This window comes from Oncorhynchus tshawytscha, linkage group LG20, assembly GCF_018296145.1.
Source record: "Oncorhynchus tshawytscha isolate Ot180627B linkage group LG20, Otsh_v2.0, whole genome shotgun sequence".
Taxonomy (NCBI): domain Eukaryota; kingdom Metazoa; phylum Chordata; class Actinopteri; order Salmoniformes; family Salmonidae; genus Oncorhynchus; species Oncorhynchus tshawytscha.
Window position 1 is genome coordinate 42,588,380 of NC_056448.1, and position 22,077 is coordinate 42,610,456.

At 46.2% G+C, this 22,077-nt stretch overlaps 1 protein-coding gene across 2 annotated transcripts in view; it reads right to left on the minus strand.

The window, feature by feature from the left end:
• Positions 1–563: 563 nt before the first annotated feature.
• Positions 564–22,077, minus strand: part of ror2 (receptor tyrosine kinase-like orphan receptor 2) — a 201,061-nt gene continuing 179,547 nt past the window's right edge. Inside the window, exons 5-9 of one of the 2 annotated variants that reach the window (XM_024381472.2) lie at positions 11,460–11,581; positions 8,775–9,089; positions 7,909–8,154; positions 6,919–7,124; positions 564–3,401 (exon numbers count right to left, since the gene is read on the minus strand). In XM_024381472.2, coding sequence (XP_024237240.1) covers positions 1,932–3,401; positions 6,919–7,124; positions 7,909–8,154; positions 8,775–9,089; positions 11,460–11,581 — 2,359 coding nt within the window. In that variant the 3' untranslated portion in view covers positions 564–1,931. Of the gene's footprint in view, positions 3,402–6,918; positions 7,125–7,908; positions 8,167–8,774; positions 9,090–11,459; positions 11,582–22,077 lie in introns of both variants that reach the window. The other variant, XM_024381471.2, reaches the window with a different exon arrangement.

Here is a 22,077-nt window from a genome sequence, read left to right on the forward strand (position 1 = left end):
AGTTTGGTCTGGTTTGGTTAACAGGGTCCTCAACGGCCCTGGGACATGTTTAAAGGGCTCTGGTCCAAAGAAGTGCGCTATATATGGAATAGGGTACCATCTTGGATGCACCCTAGGAGTTTGGAGGATCAAGTGTACATCTATATTGTAATACCACAAACTTGCTCCTAGTTTTATACAGATTTTCATTTTAGGCTCAAAAGAAGATGCCACAGGCCGCTCAGTGTTTGGTATGTGTTTTTTTCAGGGTTTTGTCACGTCTGTAACCCTAATGTCACAATGCATACTACTTAATTAGGCCAGTTAGGAAACGTAAGAATGTCTACATTACCCATAATGCTCTGTATATCAGCTTCTATAGAACTATGTGACATCATGAAAATCCATCATAAGTCTTTTGGTACAAACCTCACAATGACCAAGGGAACTATGGCTCTGCAAAGCAGGTGTTGGAGGTAATGACCAAGGAAGGGAACTATAATGAATCAAATAAGCACTAGGCCTAAAACTTAGGCAACAAACATGCAAAGTGTGGGCTTTAATAAAGAGAGGAACAAGGCTGATGTCTTTATAATGTATCACTTTATTGGATACTCCATGTGGCTGGATGTATACAATATATGGTTAACATTTGTTATTACACCTTTACGGAGAAAAAAAAAAAAGCTAATATCTGGTTGCAATGACATTTAAGTATTAACCTCAAGACTAAACACTTATTTGCCAACAACGCATAATAAAACAAAAATTGTGTTTAAAAAAATAATAATTACATAAATTACAAATCTGTAAAACAGGGTATCAAAGTTGAAGTTGAGCAACGTGTAACATACAAGCCCATACGAAAGAGAATATGAGCATAAGGCTCAAACGGAATAAGGCTAAACATCAACAATTCTCACGCTAATATACTTATCATGTACAGTTCTTTCTTGTCTTATCACATGATGTATGTTGAGTAGTGACACATCCATGTTCCATGAGCAATATCAATCTACTGAGTATAACAATTATTTGATAAAGTTTTATTCCAAAATACTGTATCTAAGGAAGGTTTTAATAGGGCAATTCCGCCACTTTTCAACCTCATATTCATTATATCCAGCACATTACCAGTATCTACATACTGTATGGCATTTCTATGATCTGTGGTCCTAACAAATGCTTCTCTGTGACATAACATGGTATGGATTAAAAGTACGATTTTTAAAAATTAAAAGTAAGACGTCGATTTTCAAAATCGGCAACGAGTCTCTAAAAATCACTTTTTAAACATTTGAACTTTTGATGATGTCATGTGCCATTTTAACATATATAGACATATTAAGACAATGAAAATGGAGGTTGAAAAGTGGTGGAATTGCCCTGTAAACTCCCAATAAATGTTTCTGTCCATTCATCATACATTCTGCCAAATTGACACACTCCTGTCTCACGTAAAACCACAGTAAAATCGTCTCTGGAGTAGGCCTACTACTATACAATTGAACATTTTGAAAACATTAACACAAGGCAACTTCAGGAATCCTTTGTCGAAAAGAAAATACTTCATGTTGCACAGAAACAGTAAGAATCTAAATTCTTCTGAATGGCTTTGCAACAAAGTGAGAACACTGTCCATGCCGGTCGCACCTGCAGCCCAAATGGTGAAAATGGTTCTCTTCATTGACGTTTTCGGTCGAGCGGCTTTCAGGGTTCAGGGTTCGTTTTATGACACTTTGCTAAAGGGGTCCTGCAGGGAAGAACCTGAGACACTGATATCATTCGGATGCACCAGTGACAACTAAACAACCCATAAATAACATTCAGTCACTGTTTTTCCAATGCGTTCCCTTCACTTATTAATGGCGCTCAATTGAACTCAAACAAATGAAGTTCACAGAGCATTTCAGCTCTAGTTTGTTCCCCAGTCCTCCAGACTTTCGGTCCCCCTATGCCTCCGAGTGCATCTCCATGTCGTCAGTCTGTGGCAGGTCATTATCACCCAGTAATTCAGTTTCGGGGACTGTTGTGTCCTCTCCATGCCCCAGCCCATTCTGGGACGCACCGTCCGCCATATCCTCCATGTTGGCCTTGGGGCTATCGCTGAGCAAGGCCGCTCGCTCCGTACCGGAGGCGTTGGAGGGCGCCGTGGTGACGTAACCCGTGGAGGTGGAGCCGCTGCCGCTGTGGTGCGATCCTGCCTTGGCCACCATCTGCGGCGGGTGGTGCGCCATCTGCTGGTGCGCCATTTGGTGCATGGACATCTGCATGGGGTAGAAGTTCTGCATGTATGGGTACGCCGGCATGGGCTGGTAGCCGTTGACCGGGATGTAGAGCTGCTGCGGGTGCTGCTGCAACATGGGCCGGTGCATCTGGCCCTTCATGGGCATGAACTGGGGCTGGGGGAAGGGCGAGTTCTTCTTGGGGTTGGCGTAGCGCGCGGCATTGGTTGCACTCATGCTGATGTTACTGATGGGGCTGGTGCTCAGGGAGCTGGTCTGGGTGGTGTTGCTGGTGCCCGAGGTCTGAGCCGAGCTGTTGTAGTTGGACAGGCTCTCCCAGGTGCGCAGGCGAGTGTGGATGTCCTTAAAGCGTGGGCGGCGTGCCGGGAACTCGCTCCAGCACTCTAGCATGAGTGTGTAGATCCAGGCGGGGCAGTCATCGGGACAGGCCAGCACCTGACGGTTGCGCACCATCTCGATGACGTCCTGGTTGGAGTAGCCGCAGTAGGGCTGCAGGCCGTAGCTGAAGATCTCCCACAGTACCACACCGTAGGACCAGATGTCCGAGTCGGTAGAAAACTTCCCGTACATGATTGCCTCCGGGGACATCCAACGGATGGGGAAGGGGCTGGTGCCCATCAGCTTGTAGTAGTCGGCTGAGTAGACCTCCCGGAAGAGGCCCAGGTCCAGGATCTTGACGTTGAGCTTGTCGCAGACCAAGATGTTGCGGGTAGCCAGATCCTTGTGTACAACGTGGTGGCTGGACAGATACTCCATGCCGGCGGCCACCTGTGTCACCACGTGCAGGAAGTCGGCCTGCTCCAGCGTGGACTTCACTGTCTTGTCGTCATCCGAGCTGCCCACATCTGAGTGTGGCGAGCGCATGACCAGAAACTCGTGTAGATCGCCCAGGCCCGAGTAGCTGAAGATCATGCTGATGGGTTGCTCTTTGGTCACCACGCCCAGCAGGCACACAATGTTGGGGTGCTGGAGGCGCGAGCGCAACATGGCCTCGTGGCGGAACTCCTCGCGGAGAGTGCCCTCGTCCTTGTCCTTGACCGTCTTGATGGCCACCACCTGGGTCTGCTCGCCGGGCGCCGTGCCGTATAGGTGGCCCTTGTAGACTTTGCCGAAGCGGTCCTCGCCCAGCTCCTCCATGAAGCGCACCGCTGAGAGGTTGATCTCCCGCAGCTTTGCCTGGGTCACAAGGGGAAAACAGAGAGAGAATTAGAGTTTTTTTTTAAAAACTGACACTGATTCATGCTGATGTTAAAATAACACATACAATAACAGTCAAAAGTTTGGACACACCTACTCATTCAAGGGTTTTTCTTTGTTTTTAGTATTTTCTACATTGTAGAATAACAGTGAAGACATCAAAACTATGAAAAAAGACATATGTAACCATGTAGTAACTAAAAGTGGTAAACAATCCAAATATATTTCACATTTTTGATTCTTCAAAGTAACCACCATTTGCCAGCTTTTCACACTCTTGGCATTCTCTCAACCAGCTTCATGAGGTAGTCACCTGGAATGCATTTCAATTAACAGCTGTGACATGTTAAAAGTACATTTGTGGAATATCTTTCCTTCTTAATTGCATTTGAGCCAATCAGTTGTGTTGTTACAAGGAAGGGGTGGTATACAGAAGATAGCCCTATTTGGTAAAAGACCAAGTCCATATCATGGCAAGAACAGCTCAAATAAGCAAAGAGAAACGACAGTCCATCACTACTTTAAGACATGACAGTCAGTCAATCTGGAACAAGTGCAGTCGCAAAAACCAATATGATCGTATGAAGACCGCCACAGGAAAGGAAGATCAGAGTTAACTCTGCTGCAAAGGATAAGGTCATTAGAAGTCACTAGCTAGCCCATATGCCTGTAGCTAGACCATATGCCGGTAGCTAGCCCATATGACACTAGTTAACCCCATATGTCACTAGTTACCCCCATATGTCACTAGTTACCCCCATATGTCACTAGTTACCCCCATATGTCACTAGTTACCCACATATGGCACTAGTTGCCCCCATATGACACTAGTTGCCCCCATATGACACTAGTTGCCCCCATATGACACTAGTTGCCCCCATATGACACTAGTTGCCCCCATATGACACTAGTTGCCCCCATATGACACTAGTTACCCCCATATGACACTAGTTACCCCCATATGACACTAGTTACCCCCATATGACACTAGTTACCCCCATATGACAGTAGTTACCCCCATATGACAGTAGTTACCCCCATATGACAGTAGTTACCCCCATATGACAGTAGTTACCCCCATATGACAGTAGTTAACCCCATATGACAGTAGTTAACCCCATATGACAGCAGTTAACCCCATGTGACAGTAGCTAGCCAACACCATGACAGTAGCTAACCAACACCATATGACAGTAGCTAGCCCATATGACAGTAGCTAGCCAACCCCATGACAGTAGCTAGCCCATATGGCAGTTGCTAGCCAACCCCATATGACAGTAGTTAACCACATATGATGGTAGCTAGCCCCATATGACGGTAGCTAGCCAACCCCATATGACAGTAGCTAGCCAACCCCATATGACAGTAGCTAGCCAACACCATATGACAGTAGCTAGCCAACCCCATGACAGTAGCTAGCCCATATGACAGTAGCTAGCCAACCCCATATGACAGTAGCTAGCCAACCCCATATGACAGTAGTTAACCCCATATGATGGTAGCTAGCCCCATATGACAGTAGCTAGCCCCATATGACAGTAGCTAGCAAACCCCATATGACAGTTGCTAGCCAACACCATATGACAGTAGCTAGCCCACACCATATGACAGTAGCTAGCCAACACCATATGACAGTAGCTAACCAACACCATATGACAGTAGCTAACCAACACCATATGACAGTAGCTAGCCAACCCCTTGACAGTAGCTAGCCAACCCCTTGACAGTAGCTAGCCCATATGACAGTAGCTAGCCAACCCCATATGACTGTAGTTACCCCCATATGACTGTAGTTACCCCATATGACTGTAGTTACCACATATGGCACTAGTTACCCCCATATGGCACTAGTTACCCCCATATGGCACTAGTTACCCCCATATGGCACTAGTTACCCCCATATGACACTAGTTACCCCCATATGACACTAGTTACCCCATATGCCACTAGTTACCCCCATATGACACTAGTTACCCCATATGACACTAGTTACCCCCACATGACTGTAGTTACCCCACATGACTGTAGTTACACCACATGACTGTAGTTACCCACATATATTACAGTAGTTACCCCCATATGGCACTAGTTACCCCCATATGGCACTAGTTACCCCCATATGGCACTAGTTACCCCCATATGACTGTAGTTACCCCATATGACTGTAGTTACCCCCATATGACTGTAGTTACCCCCATATGACTGTAGTTACCCCATATGACTGTAGTTACCCCATATGACTGTAGTTACCCCATGACTGTAGTTACCCCATATGACTGTAGTTACCCCATATGACTGTAGTTACCCATATGACTGTAGTTACCCACATATATGGCACTAGTTGCCCCCATGACACTAGTTGCCCCCATATGACACTAGTTGCCCCCATATGACACTAGTTGCCCCCATATGACACTAGTTAACCCCATATGACACTAGTTAACCCCATATGACAGTAGTTACCCCCATATGACATATGACAGCAGTTAACCCCATGTGACAGTAGCTAGCCAACACCATGACAGTAGCTAACCAACACCATGACAGTAGCTAGCCAACCCCATATGACAGTAGTTAACCCCATATGATGGTAGCTAGCCCCATATGACAGTAGCTAGCCAACACCATATGACAGTAGCTAGCAAACCCCATATGACAGTTGCTAGCCAACACCATATGACAGTAGCTAGCCAACCCCATATGACAGTAGCTAGCCAACCCCATATGACAGTAGTTAACCCCATATGACGGTAGCTAGCCCCATATGACGGTAGCTAGCCAACCCCATATGACAGTAGCTAGCCAACACCATATGACAGTAGCTAGCCAACCCCATGACAGTAGTTAACCCCATATGATGGTAGCTAGCCCCATATGACAGTAGCTAGCAAACCCCATATGACAGTTGCTAGCCAACACCATATGACAGTAGCTAGCCAACACCATATGACAGTAGCTAGCCAACCCCATATGACAGTTGCCAGCCAACACCATATGACAGTTGCTAGCCAACACCATATGACAGTAGCTAGCCCATATGACAGTAGCTAGCCAACACCATATGACAGTAGCTAGCCAACACCATATGACAGTAGCTAGCCAACACCATATGACAGTAGCTAGCCAACACCATATGACAGTAGCTAGCCAACCCCTTGACAGTAGCTAGCCAACCCCTTGACAGTAGCTAGCCCATATGACAGTAGCTAGCCCATATGACAGTAGCTAGCCAACCCCATATGACTGTAGCTAGCCCATATGTTAGAGTGTTGGACTAGTAACCGGAAGGTTGCAAGTTCAAATCCCAGAGCTGACAAGGTACAAATCTGTCGTTCTACCCCTGAACAGGCAGTTAACCCACTGTTCCTAGGCCGTCATTGAAAATAAGAATTTGTTCTTAACTGACTTGCCTGGTTAAATAAAGGTAAAAAGTAAATAAATGACAGTAGTTAGCATACATTACAGTACTTAGCCCTTATGACTGTAGCTAGCCCACCTGGTGCTTGTGCTGGTTGAGCAGTGGCAGCTCCATGTCCTGGCTGGGCGAAGCAGTGAGCTGACGGCGAGGGGGAGTGTCAGTGGGCTCCTTCTGCTTGTTGCGGCACATGCAGACCAAGAAGAAAAGGCAGGCGATGACCAGTGGGATGGCGATGCTGGGGATCAAGATGTACAGGATCTCCTTCTTCAGGTTCTCTGGCGGTGCTGGAGGTCAAAGGTCAAACAGGGTATGTCTTTAGTCAAACTGACACTCAGCAGTATAATGTCGCCGCAAGCAGCACCTCACACATTTAGGTGGAGAACACGTTGAAAGACTTTGCACTCACACAGTGTATCTGCACATCTACACAGACACACTTCACGCTGCAATGTGGTAGCTATGGGACCAAAACAGAGGAATTTATTTGTTCGGAAATTGACCCGATATTGTGGTTTTACTTTGTGTATTGCTGACTCTACCTTGAACTGGGCCTTGCTGAGTTAACTACTTTAGTGTTTTTATTGATTAAATGCAGATTTTCCAGATTCAGATTCTTGGACTGAAAAGCACTTTCAATGGAGATTCTTCACTGAGCCTAGATTTTAGTTCATTAAAGGTTTTATCTGGGTCCGGAAAAATTGGCCTATTACGTGTGTACATATAATGCAATGTAGAAACGTCCAAGTGTACTCATGTAAGAGGAATGGCATGGCATGTAGTAAAAGGTAACACTATCATTATGCACATATGGTACCACTGGCATCACAAACAAACACATTACTTTTTTACTACTCATCCTAACATTTTCCACCAGACGTGGACTCTTAGATCTCACACCTTTTATGTGAAGTGTGGAGGGGATGTGCCAAATCGGTGACAAAATGCTAAAAAGACATGCTCAGCTCTTATTAAGTTTAGTAAATAAGTATTTGAGTGCTGTAGCCCAGGAGTATTTTCCATGGAAATCAACAGCCAGCCATGAAATAACTCTGGGGGTTCAGTACTCACTGCAGGGGCGGACGTCGCACAGGTCCACTCTGACCTGCAGGTCAAGGGTGAAGCACCAGGGACCCTCCATCTGGCCCCCGGGGTTACGGCAGAAGTTGTGGCCCCCTCGCAGCTCAGGATACTCCACGGGGGACAGGTGGTGGCTGTGGGGGTACTGGGCACTCCACGGCTGGCAGGGGTAGCCCGACTTGGAGACGCTCACCGTGCCCTTGTAGTTGGCTCCGCTGCCATTGTAGCAGCTGTGATCTGTTGGCGAATCTTTCACGAAGATTAAAAGTTAGTTTTGGATGACTTCATCTATGTTTTTACAATGTTTGAATTATAACTGCCAGGAAATCAAATAAGGAAGAAGAAGCAAGTTTGAAGTTGTGTTAAGTTTCTTCAAATGTTGTTCCCCCTACCTAAATGTGTCAAAGTAACAATTTCCAGAAATGCCACAAGAGGGCCCCCTAGATACACAATACAAACAACCTTTTTTTTTTTCATTTACCTTTATTTAACCAGGCAAGTCAGAACAAATTCTTATTTTCAATGACGGACTAGGAACAGTGGGTTAACTGCCTGTTCAGGGGCAGAACGACAGATTTGTACCTTGTCAGCTCGGGGGTTTGAACTTGCAACCTTCCAGTTACTAGTCCACTAGGCTACCCTCTAACCACTAGGCTACCCTGCCGCCCCATAGTTCCTTGACCTGATGATGTAATGAAATGTCATTCAAAAATGTGCATATTACAAAATATAGGCGACAACCTATGTCTGTCTATCCGTCTGTCCACCTCTGCCTGCATGTTTGTGTTCAGGTGTCCACCTACATGTCCTTGTCTTATGTGTTCATGTCTATGTGTCTATGTCTATTGTCCACTTACATGTGCCCAGCTTGTCCAGGGGCACCCCGATCCTCATGCAGTTGGCAGCGTCGGGCGAGCTCGGGTGGGGCAGCAGGTGGCAGCTGGGCAGTTCCAGCTGCATAAGGATGAGAGGGTTGGAGCGGGCGATGGTGTACTCGGTGTAGCACAACTCGTTCTCTAGTGCCTCGCACTCATCACGGCACAGCTGGCGGCGCCGCGGGCCCCGAGCCCCCTCGTCGCACAGCGGGAACACGTAGTGGCAGAAGGAGGGGATGGCGAACTTGGAGCACTGGTCCGAGAGCTGCGTGGAAGTGCCGATCATGGTGAACGCAGCTGTGGGGGGGGAGAGCAGGAGTAGTGAGTCATTATATTATAGAGACTTGAGTTCAACGCCTAGTGACCTCATCAAGAGGTTCAGAACTCTTAATGGACCCTGATTGTTCCGGGCTCCTATCCATTATGTGTCTCAGAGTAAGAGTGCTGATTCAGGATTAGGTGCCCATTGTCTATGTAAATCTTATTCATTATGACCTAAAAGGCAGAATTGACTAGATCAGCACTGCTACTCTGAGACATTTGATTGAATATGGGCACTGGTCAACCTACCCCTTGAATTCGCAAGAATATATGATGGTGATGAGTTTGGCCAAATTTAGAGATGCCATTCAAAGAGTATATTCTGATTCTAGTATTTAGCCTTTCATTAGGATCTCCATTAGCTGCAGCACATGTAGCATCTACTCTTCCCGGGGTCCATTCTGAAGCACTATTGTCTTTATATCAACTTTGGTATGCCATCAATGCAAAGTAAGCAAAGTGAATGGGAAACTCTTCCCATGAGCCTTTTCTGTTTTTGGGGGTTGGTCTTCTACTTGAGGTAGGGACACCATGTCCTCACTATAAGATATTATTACATAGAGGAGTGAAAGTAATGAAAGAAAATACCCTCATTTCCTGAGAGAACCCATGCCAAACAGAACAGGGTTACGTCCCAAAACGGCACCCCCTATTCCTCATGTAGGGCACTACTTTTGACCAGAGCCCTATGGTCCAAAGCTGTGCACTATATAGGGAACAGGGTGCCATTTGTGATGCAGCCCGAGTTTGGGACAGAGGAATCATGGGGCAATATCTTCTCTGACAGAGTTATTGCTTCAAATGTATTTCATTTGAGGGGCTTAACGATAAGATTATACTTCTTAGTCATATTTTCTATGTCCTTATGGTATCTTAAACTCGAGTTAGGTAACTGTACTTGGCATCTGTTTTGTGTAAAAACCCGTGCATTCCGAAGGTTTAAAATCCCCCCCCCCAGAACCCCCAATTTTACAGATCTGATATGTACCATGATCTGCCAGGGCAATTTTCACCAGTCAGATTTGGTTGCCATACATACTTTAATAGCCTCCAGATCTATACAAAACTCAAAACAATCCTTTCCTTATGCATTCTACAAAACGACCCTTCATCTACATCACGTGGAAAACATGGAAATGTTTAAAACACACATCATATCTGTGCGAAGCGATTATGTGCTTGCATTTTTGTGTGCGGGTGTGAATAAGCCAGAAAGCGAGAGAAACAGACAGTGTTTTACTCCAGCAGAGCTTGTGACTGTAATTTGGCATACCTCCCCCACGGGCAGCCCCGGGACGTGCCTCCCCACGGGCAGCCCCGGGACGTGCCTCCCCACGGGCAGCCCCGGGACGTGCCTCCCCACGGGCAGCCCCGGGACGTGCCTCCCCACGGGCAGCCCCGGGACGTGCCTCCCCACGGGCAGCCCCGGGACGTGCCTCCCCACGGGCAGCCCCGGGACGTGCCTCCCCACGGGCAGCCCCGGGACGTGCCTCCCCACGGGCAGCCCCGGGACGTGCCTCCCCACGGGCAGCCCCGGGACGTGCCTCCCCACGGGCAGCCCCGGGACGTGCCTCTCCACGGGCAGCCCAGGGACGTGCCTCCCCATGGGCAGCCCAGGGACATAACTTCTCATGGGCATTCCCGGGTCTAGGGTTGCAAAATTCCAGGAACTTTCAACAAATTCACTGGTTTAAACCGAAATCTTGGTCGGAGGAATCTGGATTTCCTTCTTATTCCCTCTGGAATTTAGGAAAAACCAGGGAATTTATTGAAAGTTCCTGGAATTTTGGAACCATACCCAGGACATATGAGTCACAGTGAAAATAAAGAAGCGCTGTACGGTGGGTCAGAACATTATAATATAAGTGGGCAGCAAATTGGCGAACAATAAATGATTGAGAGATAAATTCAAGGCACATCACTACTAAACCGACCAAGCAGACAAAGTCAAATCTGAATGAAATGGGATCATTTTTATTCCAGTGTCCGGTTTTCCAGTTCTAGGTGTTGAACTAAATATGGAACATTTACATTATGGCTAATAAATGCATGCATTATTGTCTAATAATGGACTAGCCTTGAAATGCAAAATTATGGATGTCGTCAGGGTATTCTTGATTTAAATCAAAATAAGACAACACAACATTGTATCTCTCTGGTAGTAATGGAGACAAAACACAGTGTACTGAATTTGCCCCTAGATGGCCCTGATCTTGGTTCAGTTTTGAAGTTTCCCCTGCCAATAGTGAAGGTTAGCATTTGGGGAGGGGAAGCTGATCCTAGATCTGTACCTAGTGGGAACTTTCCCCCCAGAGCATAACGGTGGTCGAGGGGGTGTGATCTCACCTGTGATGCGGTTCTCACTCTCTCCCTGCATCTGCAGAGATTCCACGTAGATGCTGCGGTTGCCGATGAAGCGGGCACAAGCGATGCCCAGGTAGGGCTGGCAGAAGCCCTTCTCATGCGTCCTGTAGGAACACAGACAGACAATGAACCACAGGTTCACTCAATGTTTCCCCTACCGTTGTATAGGCGGGGCGGAGCGAGCGAGAGACACACACACAGGATACAGAGAGCCTGTTCAGCCAAATATCTCAGCTAGGCTACATGCTAACACTAACATGCTACCGTATTACATAACAGCCTCTCCTGTGTACGCTGATGTACAGGTAGCCTGTGAGCTAACATAACAGCCTCTCCTGTGTACGCTGATGTACAGGTAGCCTGTGAGCTAACATAACAGCCTCTCCTGTTTGCGCTGATGTACAGGTAGCCTGTGAGCTAACATAACAGCCTCTCCTGTTTGCACTGATGTACAGGTAGCCTGTGAGCTAACATAACAACCTCTCCTGTTTGCGCTGATGTACAGGTAGCCTGTGAGCTAACATAACAGCCTCTCCTGTTTGCACTGATGTACAGGTAGCCTGTGAGCTAACATAACAACCTCTCCTGTTTACGCTGATGTACAGGTAGCCTGTGAGCTAACATAACAGCATCTCCTCCCAGCTAGCACAGTGGATCTGGGGCGATTTCGGCTGAGAGACGGGGGATTTGGCTGAGAATCAGACTCGGCCGACGTCATGTGGCCCGAGACTTGGCCGCTTTCGGCAGTATTACTTATGGCTAGGATGCGGGGATTGAGCTCGGGCCGATTCCGGTGTGAGTTATCTGGCCCAAATGTATTACTTGGGGCTCGGGCCGATTGGGGCTACTCTCTGGCAGATGATTACACGGGCTGCTTTATATAATTAACATTTCATTATTATTTTTTCCATATTTTCTCATTGTTTCTGTGAAAAAATACAATTAACATTTAAATTAAATTCTTTAAGAGTCCTGTGTAGTATTTTAGTATTTTGATACTTTGTGCAAGACAAATGATAAACATTAAAAACTTTGTGGATGGAGCCTCCCGAGTGAAGAAGGCTTCAGGGCGCCCAAGAAAGTCCAGCAAGCGCCAGGACCGTCTCTTAAAGTTGATTCAGCTGCGGGATCGGAGCACCACCAGTACAGAGCTTGCTCAGGAATGGCAGCAGGCAGGTGTGAGTGCATCTGCACGCACAGTGAAGCGAAGAGTTTGAGGATGGCCTGGTGTCAAGAAGGGCTGGAAACAAGGCACTTCTCTCCAGGAAAAACATCAGGGACAGACTGATATTGTGCAAAAGGTACAGGGATTAGACTGCTGAGGACTGGGGTAAAGTCCCCTTTCCGATTGTTTGGGGCATCCGGAAAAAAGCTTGTCCAGAGAAGACAAGGTGAGTGCTACCATCAGTCCTGTGTCATGCCAACAGTAAAGCATCCTGAGACCATTCATGTGTGGGGTTGCTTCTCAGCCAAGGGAGTGGGCTCACTCACAATTTTGTCTAAGAACACAGCCATGAATAAAGAATGGTCCCAACACATCCTCAGAGCGCAACTTCTCCCAACCATCCAGGAACAGGTTGGTGACGAACAATGCCTTTTCCAGCATGATGGAGCACCTTGCCATAAGGCAAAAGTGATAACTAAGTGGCTCGGGGAACAAAACATCAATATTTTGGGTCCATGGTCAGGAAGCTCCCCAGACGTTAATCCCATTGAGAACTTGTAGTCAATCCTCAAGAGGCGGGTAGACCAAACAAAAACCCACAAATTCTGACAAACTCCAAGCATCGATTATGCAAGAATGGGCTGCCATCAGTCAGGATGTGGCCCAGAAGTTAATTGACAGCATGCCAGGGAAGATTGCAGAGGTCTTGAAAAAGATGGATCAACACGGCAAATATTGACTCTTTGCATCAACTTCATGTAATTGTCAATAAAAGCCTTTGACACTTATGAAATGCTTGTAATTATTCCCTAGTAACATCTGACAAAAATATCTAAAGACACTGAAGCAGCAAACTTTGTGGAAATTAATATGTGTCATTCTCAAAACTTTTGGCCACGACTGTATGGTGTTTCCTCCGACACAAAACTATTTTTTTGTGGATGGGTATAATAGTAATATTTAAAATTACAAAAATTAGACAATTTGTATACATTTATTTAAATTTGCATCGGGCCGCTTCTAGGGGGGTTCAAGTAAGATGCCGGCAAAGTCGTCTGAATTCCGGTAGATGGAAACGGCCCGGTGTAGACGGAAACGGCCCGGTGTAGACGGAAACGGCCCGATGTAGATGGAAACGGCCCGGTGTAGATGGAAACGGCCCGATGTAGATGGCCCGATGTAGATGGAAACGGCCCGATGTAGATGGAAACGGCCCGATGTAGATGGAGACGGCCAGATGTAGATGGAAACGGCCCGGTGTAGATGGAAACGGCCCGATGTAGAAGGAAACGGCCCGATGTAGAAGGAAACGGCCCGGTGTAGAAGGAAACGGCCCGATGTAGATGGAGACGGCCCGATGTAGATGGAAACGGCCCGGTGTAGATGGAAACGGCCCGGTGTAGATGGAAACGGCCCGGTGTAGATGGAAACGGCCCGATGTAGATGGAAACGGCCCGGTGTAGATGGAAACGGCCCGATGTGTAGATGGAAACGGCCCGATGTAGATGGAAACGGCCCGATGGCCCGGTGTAGATGGAAACGGCCCGATGTAGATGGAAACGGCCCGGTGTAGATGGAAACGGCCCGATGGCCCGGTGTAGATGGAAACGGCCCGATGGAGAAACGGCCCGATGTAGATGGAAACGGCCCGGCCCGATGGCCCGGTGTAGATGGAAACGGCCCGATGGCCCGATGTAGATGGAAACGGCCCGATGTAGATGGAAACGGCCCGGTGTAGATGGAAACGGCCCGATGTAGAAGGAAACGGCCCGGTGTAGATGGAAACGGCCCGATGTAGAAGGAAACGGCCCGGTTTAGATGGAAACGGCCTGGTTTAGATGGAAACGGCCCGGTGTAGAAGGAAACAGCCCGATGTAGAAGGAAACGGCCCAATGTAGATGGAGACGGCCAGATGTAGATGGAAACGGCCCGATGGCCCGGTGTAGATGGAAACGGCCCGATGTAGATGGAGACGGCCCGATGTAGATGGAAACGGCCCGATGGCCCGGTGTAGATGGAAACGGCCCGATGTAGACGGAGACGGCCCGATGTAGACGGAAACGGCCCGATGTAGACGGAAACGGCCCGATGTAGATGGAAACGGCCCGATGACCCGGTGTAGATGGAAACGGCCCGATGGCCCGATGTAGATGGAAACGGCCCGATGTAGATGGAAACGGCCCGATGTAGATGGAAACGGCCAGATGTAGACGGAAACGGCCCGATGGCCCGGTGTAGATGGAAACGGCCCGATGTAGACGGAGACGGCCCGGTGTAGACGGAAACGGCCCGGCGTAGACGGAAACGGCCCGGCGTAGACGGAAACGGCCCGACGTAGACGGAAACGGCCCGGTGTAGACGGAAACGGCCCGACGTAGACGGAAAACGGCCCGACGAAAGACGGAAACGGCCCGATGGCCCGTAGATGGGCGGAAACGGCCCGGTGTAGACGGAAACGGCCCGGTGTAGATGGAAACGGCCCGATGGCCCGGTGTAGATGGAAACGGCCCGATGTAGATGGAAACGGCCCGGTGTAGATGGAAACGGCCCGGTGTAGAAGGAAACGGCCCGATGGCCCGGTGATAGATGGAAACGGCCCGATGTAGATGGAAACAGCCCGGTGTAGATGGAGATGGCCCGATGTAGATGGAAACGCCCGGTGTAGATGGAAACGGCCCGATGGCCCGGTGTAGACGGAAACGGCCCGGTGATGGAAACGGCCCGATGGCCGGTGTAGATGGAAACGGCCCGATGTAGAAACGGCCCGGTGTAGATGGAAACGGCCCGGTGAGAAGGAAACGGCCCGATGGCCCGGTGTAGATGGAAACGGCCCGATGTAGATGGAAACAGCCCGGTGTAGATGGAGATGGCCCGATGGCCCGGTGTAGATGGAAACGGCCCGATGGCCCGGTGTAGATGGAAACGGAGACGGCCCGATGTAGATGGAAACGGCCCGATGTAGATGGAAACGGCCCGGTGTAGATGGAAACGGCCCGATGGCCCGGTGTAGACGGAAACGGCCCGGTGTAGACGGAAACGGCCCGATGGCCCGGTGTAGACGGAAACGGAAACGGCCCGGCGTAGACGGAAACGGCCCGACGTAGACGGAAACGGCCCGGCGTAGACGGAAACGGCCCGACGTAGACGGAAACGGCCCGACGTAGACGGAAACGGCCCGACGTAGACGGAAACGGCCCGACGTAGATGGAAACGGCCAGATGATTCTGGGCAGTCATTCATTTTGATTCCAGGCCGAGTCCGACACCCGATTCCGTGCCAATTCAATCAGTTCCGGCCCCTCGAAGAGGGCCGCTTTGGGGCCGATTCCTAATGGCTGTGTACGCCGATGTACAGGTAGCCTGTGAGCTAAACCAAAGGGAAATGTCTAATGTAATCTGGCCTTGTTTTGAAACTTTTCTCTGAGAACATTAGCATTTTGTGTTTGCATTGGGCTTAAATCTGGTTCCAGGTCAGTTAGGTAGCTGCCAGGGCCAACTACAGACTTTAATCCCCAACACAAACAAGCAGTGGGTTCAGTGACAAAACCTGTATGTTCATGAAACGTGAGACTTACCTTAGGTTTACACATGATCTAGAATGAGTAGGAAGGGTTGCATCATTTTTCTGTATCCCTGAGAAGTTGTGTGTGACTTTCTGTGCAAATGTCTCTTTTCAGTAACCGGTATATGGAAACACATTGAACTGAGTGTGTAAACTCATTATACAGACTGAAGGTAGGCATATGAGCACTTTGTATAATCTGGTAGGCTGTTTGATTCAGTATCCTCTGTCTCTGTACAACCCTGTGTGGAGGAACCAGTGAGAGCTGGTCAAACTTTGAGCTTTTTGCCATTCTCAGTGCAGGAGGTACATAAAGCCCTGAAATCCTTAGATAAGAGAAAGCCTGCATGTCCCGATCTTCTTGATCCCTGCTTTTTAAAACTGGCAGCTGGTTTCATAGCTGAACCACTTACACATCTGTTCAATCTAACCCTGGAATATAATGAAATTCCAAGGATCTGGAAATCAGCATGTGTCCTACCACTTTTAAAAGAGGGAGATCTAACTCTTTAAACAAAATTACAGGTCAATCTCAAAGCTGTCACCCTTAGTGAAAATACTTGAAACCCTTGTTAGTGAAAAGCTAAAATAGTATATAAAAACTAACTCTATTTGATCAATGTACCAATTGGGCTTCAGGAAGAAGCATAGCACAATTACAGCAGCCATGATATCACTGAAGGCTTGACCAAAAACAGCACTGTCTCACTTTTTATTGATCTCGCCAAGGCTTTTGATACAGTTATACTGATCAGGCTATACTGAGGCAAAGATTGTCGAGCGTAGGTCGCATGCAGTTGCATGTTTTGATAACTATCTGTCTGATAGAACAATTTGATGGGCTCATGTCTGTTAAATTGTCTGTCTGTAATGGTGTGCCCCAGGGCTCTGTACTTGGTCCCCTCTTATTCAATATTTATATAAATAATTTAGACAAAAGTTTGCAAAATGCGCAACTTCACTTTTATGCTGATGATACTGTTATTTATTGTTGTGCCTCGTCTCTCACAAAAGCTTTCCAGATATTGCAAACTGCTTTTTATACTGTTCAACATACCTTGTGTCAATTGAAGCTTATCCTCAATACTGACAAAACTAAACCAATGGTGTTTTCTAAAGCAAGAAATAGATCTCTGAACCTTTCACCTATTACTATCTGTCGGCAATGATATTGATGCTGTAACCTCATATAGACATCTTGGAATTTTAATTGATGACTGGCCTCTCTTTTAAATTGCATGTTCCACAACTTACAAAAAAAATGTAAACTGAAGTTGGGATTTTATTTTAGGAATAAGGCCTGTTTTTCTATTGAAGCCAGGAGGCTAGTATCAGCTACATTTATACCTTTACTAAACTATGGGGATATTTTATATATGAATGCTTCCGCTCAGTGTTTGAGATGAATTGACACCCTTTACCATGGAGCACCGAGATTTATTTTAAACTGCAAAACACTTACGCACCAGTACACTTTATATTCCAGGGTTGGCTGGCCTTCTTTAGTCATGCGTAGACTCAGTCACTGGTATACTTTTATTTATAATGCCATTTTGGGTTTACTACCATCTTTTGGGGCATTTTGATTCTTCAGAAATGTGGTGGGTACTCTCTTTGTTCGCAGGACTTTATCCTGCATTCTGTTCCAAATGTCCGAACAGAATTTGGTAAAAGGGCTATTATGTACTCTGCTCCATCGACTTGGAATGCCTTAAAAAAAATAGTTTTAAAATGGAATAACTTGTTTTTAAATCATTGATGAAGGATTTTGAGGCTGATCCCTTGACCTGTCAATGTTTTTAATTTGCTGTTTTATGATTTCGTTATACTCCTGTGATTTCTATGTTTTTTTACTATATTGTCTGTATATAATTTTGTAGTCTTGGCCAGGATAGGCATCAGTGATTTGTATTTCCTGCAACTTTCTGAAGAGGGAACGAGAATGCCCCTGTCTGTGTGTGGTGCGCGCATCTACTTCTTTGTGTAGCAGTTAGCGATAATGTTAACGATTACAGTCTTCTGGTAGAGACGGAAAGGCTTCCCCAAAAAAACATTCTCAATTAAATATTAACTACAAAGTAGCTTATTCTTACAGAATGATATCATGATTACTTTCATCAATCCAGTGGGTATTTGTTTTGTAAACTAACATCACATGCGCTAAAAAAACACACCACTAAACAACAACCTCTTGCTAGGTGGACACTGGAATTACAGGGTAACTACCCAGAAATCTAAAATCAAACTTTTCCCAGACCTCAAAAGTGGTCTCCTGATGTGGTTTAAGCATAGTTGTGGATTTACATCCAATTATGTTGTTTTTCTATTTAAAAAGGTGTGATTTTGAGAACAAAAACCTGAATCAAAATAAATAAGTGAAAATAAATGTATTTTTCCAGATAATGTGGGCTATTTACTTCATCTTTCTGTTTTAATCAAATACATAATTTGAAGAACTAACATCAGTGTTAAAATGTAAATAAGTCTTTAATCAAGAGAATACAGGTTAAATGAAAAAAATAGAAATAAAGTTGAATGTTCTCTTACTTAGAAAATAGTCCTGATCATATAGGCCTAGACCTAGATCATTTCCAAAACAACTAACACACTGAACTCATACATTTTCAATCATTTACATTTTAAAGTCATGCCTTTCCTACACAATACCACAACAACAACAACAAAATCCAATCTGGGAGGTAAACACGAATAAGTATTCAATCATTTTAATTTCAAATGTAATAAAGGCATTAGAACATAACCAGAGGCCACCAAAAGAGAGCTCCTTCGGCCCGGGGGCGCCTGGCTGGCTACTTTTTCTATCTGGCTGGCTACTCTATGTACTTGTAGAAAACACTGCTTTGGATGTGCTTGAATCATACTTCCTCACAACAGAGTGGGAGAGAGACGGAAAGAACATTGAATATTCCAAAGCTCCCAATCCTAAAACTCGGCTGCCGCTCACGGACCTCTCAGCTGACAGGCAGCCCCATATGTATAGAAGACGTTGCCCTTAGACACTGATCTTAGGTCAGCTTTGAATCTTTCCCACTAATGGTTAAGGTTCGGATTGGGGAGGGGAAACTGATCCTAGATCTGTACCAGGGAAAACTTCCCCCAGAGCCAGCCCATATGGAAGCAGCAGGAGGAGGGAAGGGAAAAAGAAAGCCGCAGCACTGGGAAGCAAAGCCACAATGACGTATGTCGACTCGCCAAGAGAGACTTCAGCATTCTAGAGTGTCCCGTGATCTGCCCTTTCCCAGATTAAAGAAAAGTGGGATCCAAGCAAAGGAAAAGACGTGGGCCAGTGGGGAGGTTTAAGGATTTCAACAACAGTACTGTGGGTTGGGAATCTTCGGATAAAATTCCCCTTATGTAAGACTCTTGTAGGTTACACAGTATTCTTGATACACAGTAGGCTTACCTTCCCCTTTGAGTGCAATGCGTTTGCTTTCCCTAAAGGATCTTGGTGCAGTAGTCAAATAAGAAGTGAGGACATCCTCTTTTCCAAACCCAAGCAAGCAATCCAGAGAACCTGATACTGATCTCTTAACCCGTACCAACACAAACTGTCTGGAGAGCTAGCTCAAGGCTGCGGTTACTGCTCGCTGCCCTTAACAACTGAATTCGGATCAGTTCTCTCTAACCCCAGTCTTGAGCTTAAGCAAGATTAACTATAACAACACTGGTCCAAAGCCAGTTGTTAAAAATGTACAATAACCACACACGGCTCTTGAATACCAGATTCATATTAGGGGAACATGCACACTTTCCAGCTAAAAGGCATGTCTTTCCCTAGGAACAGATCTAGGACCAGTTTAATCCTAAAGATTAATCATAACCACAATCCATACATGACATAATCTGATCTCAGATCAGTGTCAAGGGGGCAACTTCATCCAACTCCGATTTAAAGGGATTTTGGCACTTAAACCTTTCTTTTACTCACCCAGAGTCAGATGTCTCTGCTTGCAGTTTGAAGGAAGTTGAATGTAGCTTCTGGAGCAATTGCTAACTAGCATTAGCGGAATGACTGGAAGTCTACAGGAACAGCTAGCATGCTACTGACACCTAGATATAGATTAGAGAGACTGGTGAGATCTAGTCTAAGGAGATCTGGGGCCGAAGGCTGTGTTTGGGCTTGCCCTGTAATCAGTAGCAGACGACCAGCCATCGTAAATCAATCTAGGTTATCTCAGGGAACACAAATCAGAGAGTGCTCATGCCTTGTGTGCATCGTGTACCTCAGTGTGTTTAGTTTTCCTCAGATGATCTATAATCCTCTTCACGGCAGTTATCGTTGACACCTCCGACTGAATCTTTCCCCTATGACCTATAATAGTATAGTGTCGTCATCCGTGGGTGGCTTCAATTGCTCACAAAAAAGCGCCGGATACACGTGAAGTTGTCGTGGATTTCAAAACGTCAAAACATAAGAGCAAAAAACAGCCAGCAGTCAATTGCCGTTACACCTCAGAGAAAGGAAACTTCCTTGATTCATAAATAAAAAGGAGAGCCTTTGTAGTTGTCCCTCAACGGATGAGGGGAAATGCAGGAGTAGATGTGGCAGGTAAAAACTGGGGGCATAATTGCATGTGTCGGGCCAACAAAGGCTACTTTGAAAACAGCCATGGCCCCTGGGGACTTCATGCAGACTTTGTAAGGGCCGTATTGTAAACAAAAAAAAGGACTTACTAGAACCAGACTGCTTGAGAGCACAATGCTGCTGTAAAAGTTTAAAGGTCAGGAGCAACAGTGTTATGACATATTTTCTCCATTTCATGGGTTAAGTTTACAACAGCTTGGATAAATGGATCCTATTTTTCAGGGCGTTTTTTTTTTGTGCTTTTTTTTTTGTGCGATTTGTGCTTTTTCTCTCTATTCAAACAAATGGGACGTGTGAATGGATATGGTGCAGAGGGTGGCACCTCTAGAAAAGGAATGTCTGCACCGTTCACTTCTCGTTTGCTTCAACGTCCTCCAGAGAGGCACGTTGCCAGGAGAGCTGTCAATGCTTTAAGCCCCGCAGTCCTTTCAGCATCAATATCCCATATGGTTACAATTTAACTCCAGTTTGGATCAACTGCGGGGGATTTTTGCCCAAAACGCACGTTTGAAGACTGAAGTTTAACAAGAATTACTGTAGGTTCGACTTCCTACTTTCTTACTTCCTTTTGGCCGACGAATGCGTGGTGTAGGTGAAAAATAAATACTTGCGTGAATAAAAGGGAGGAAGGAAAACGTTTCCAACTGGACACAGTCGAAACGCAGCTACGGGAGCTAGAGTGTGTTAAAATGCTTGTGTGCACCGAGGGTCAGATGAGTTTCAGAACGAGAGAGAGGTCACTATAGTTTATAGCTACAGACTCATAGACAAAGGCGTCAAAACCCGACCGACGGAAAGAACTCTAAGGCTACTCTGGCATTGACATTGTTAATAGACTTATGGCATTGATTTACCTCCATGTTTTTTTTTTATTTTTACAAATGCAGCTCAAGCATTATTAGCACACATTCCACACAAAAGAAGTATTACAACTACATGTGTGTAGTGTACAATTGTGTGGTGTGTGGAAACTGAATTGGATATTTATGCACCAAAAAATAAAATTAAAAAAGTCATTAACTTCACTTAGCCCTCATTCACATCAGTTGGACTGAAAAACACAGGAATTGTATTTATAGAACATTTTTAAAAAGCCTTCATGTGGTGCGAGCAATTTCCAACAGCTTTTGATCTATGAGAGCATCTACTTCTGTAAAGCTGTGCCTTCCTTCTCGACCTCAACTACCTATTATCCTTGTGACTGCACAAAATATATAGAGAGTCTGGAACCGTCTATATTTATTCAAGAAGGTTGTGGACAGTAAAAT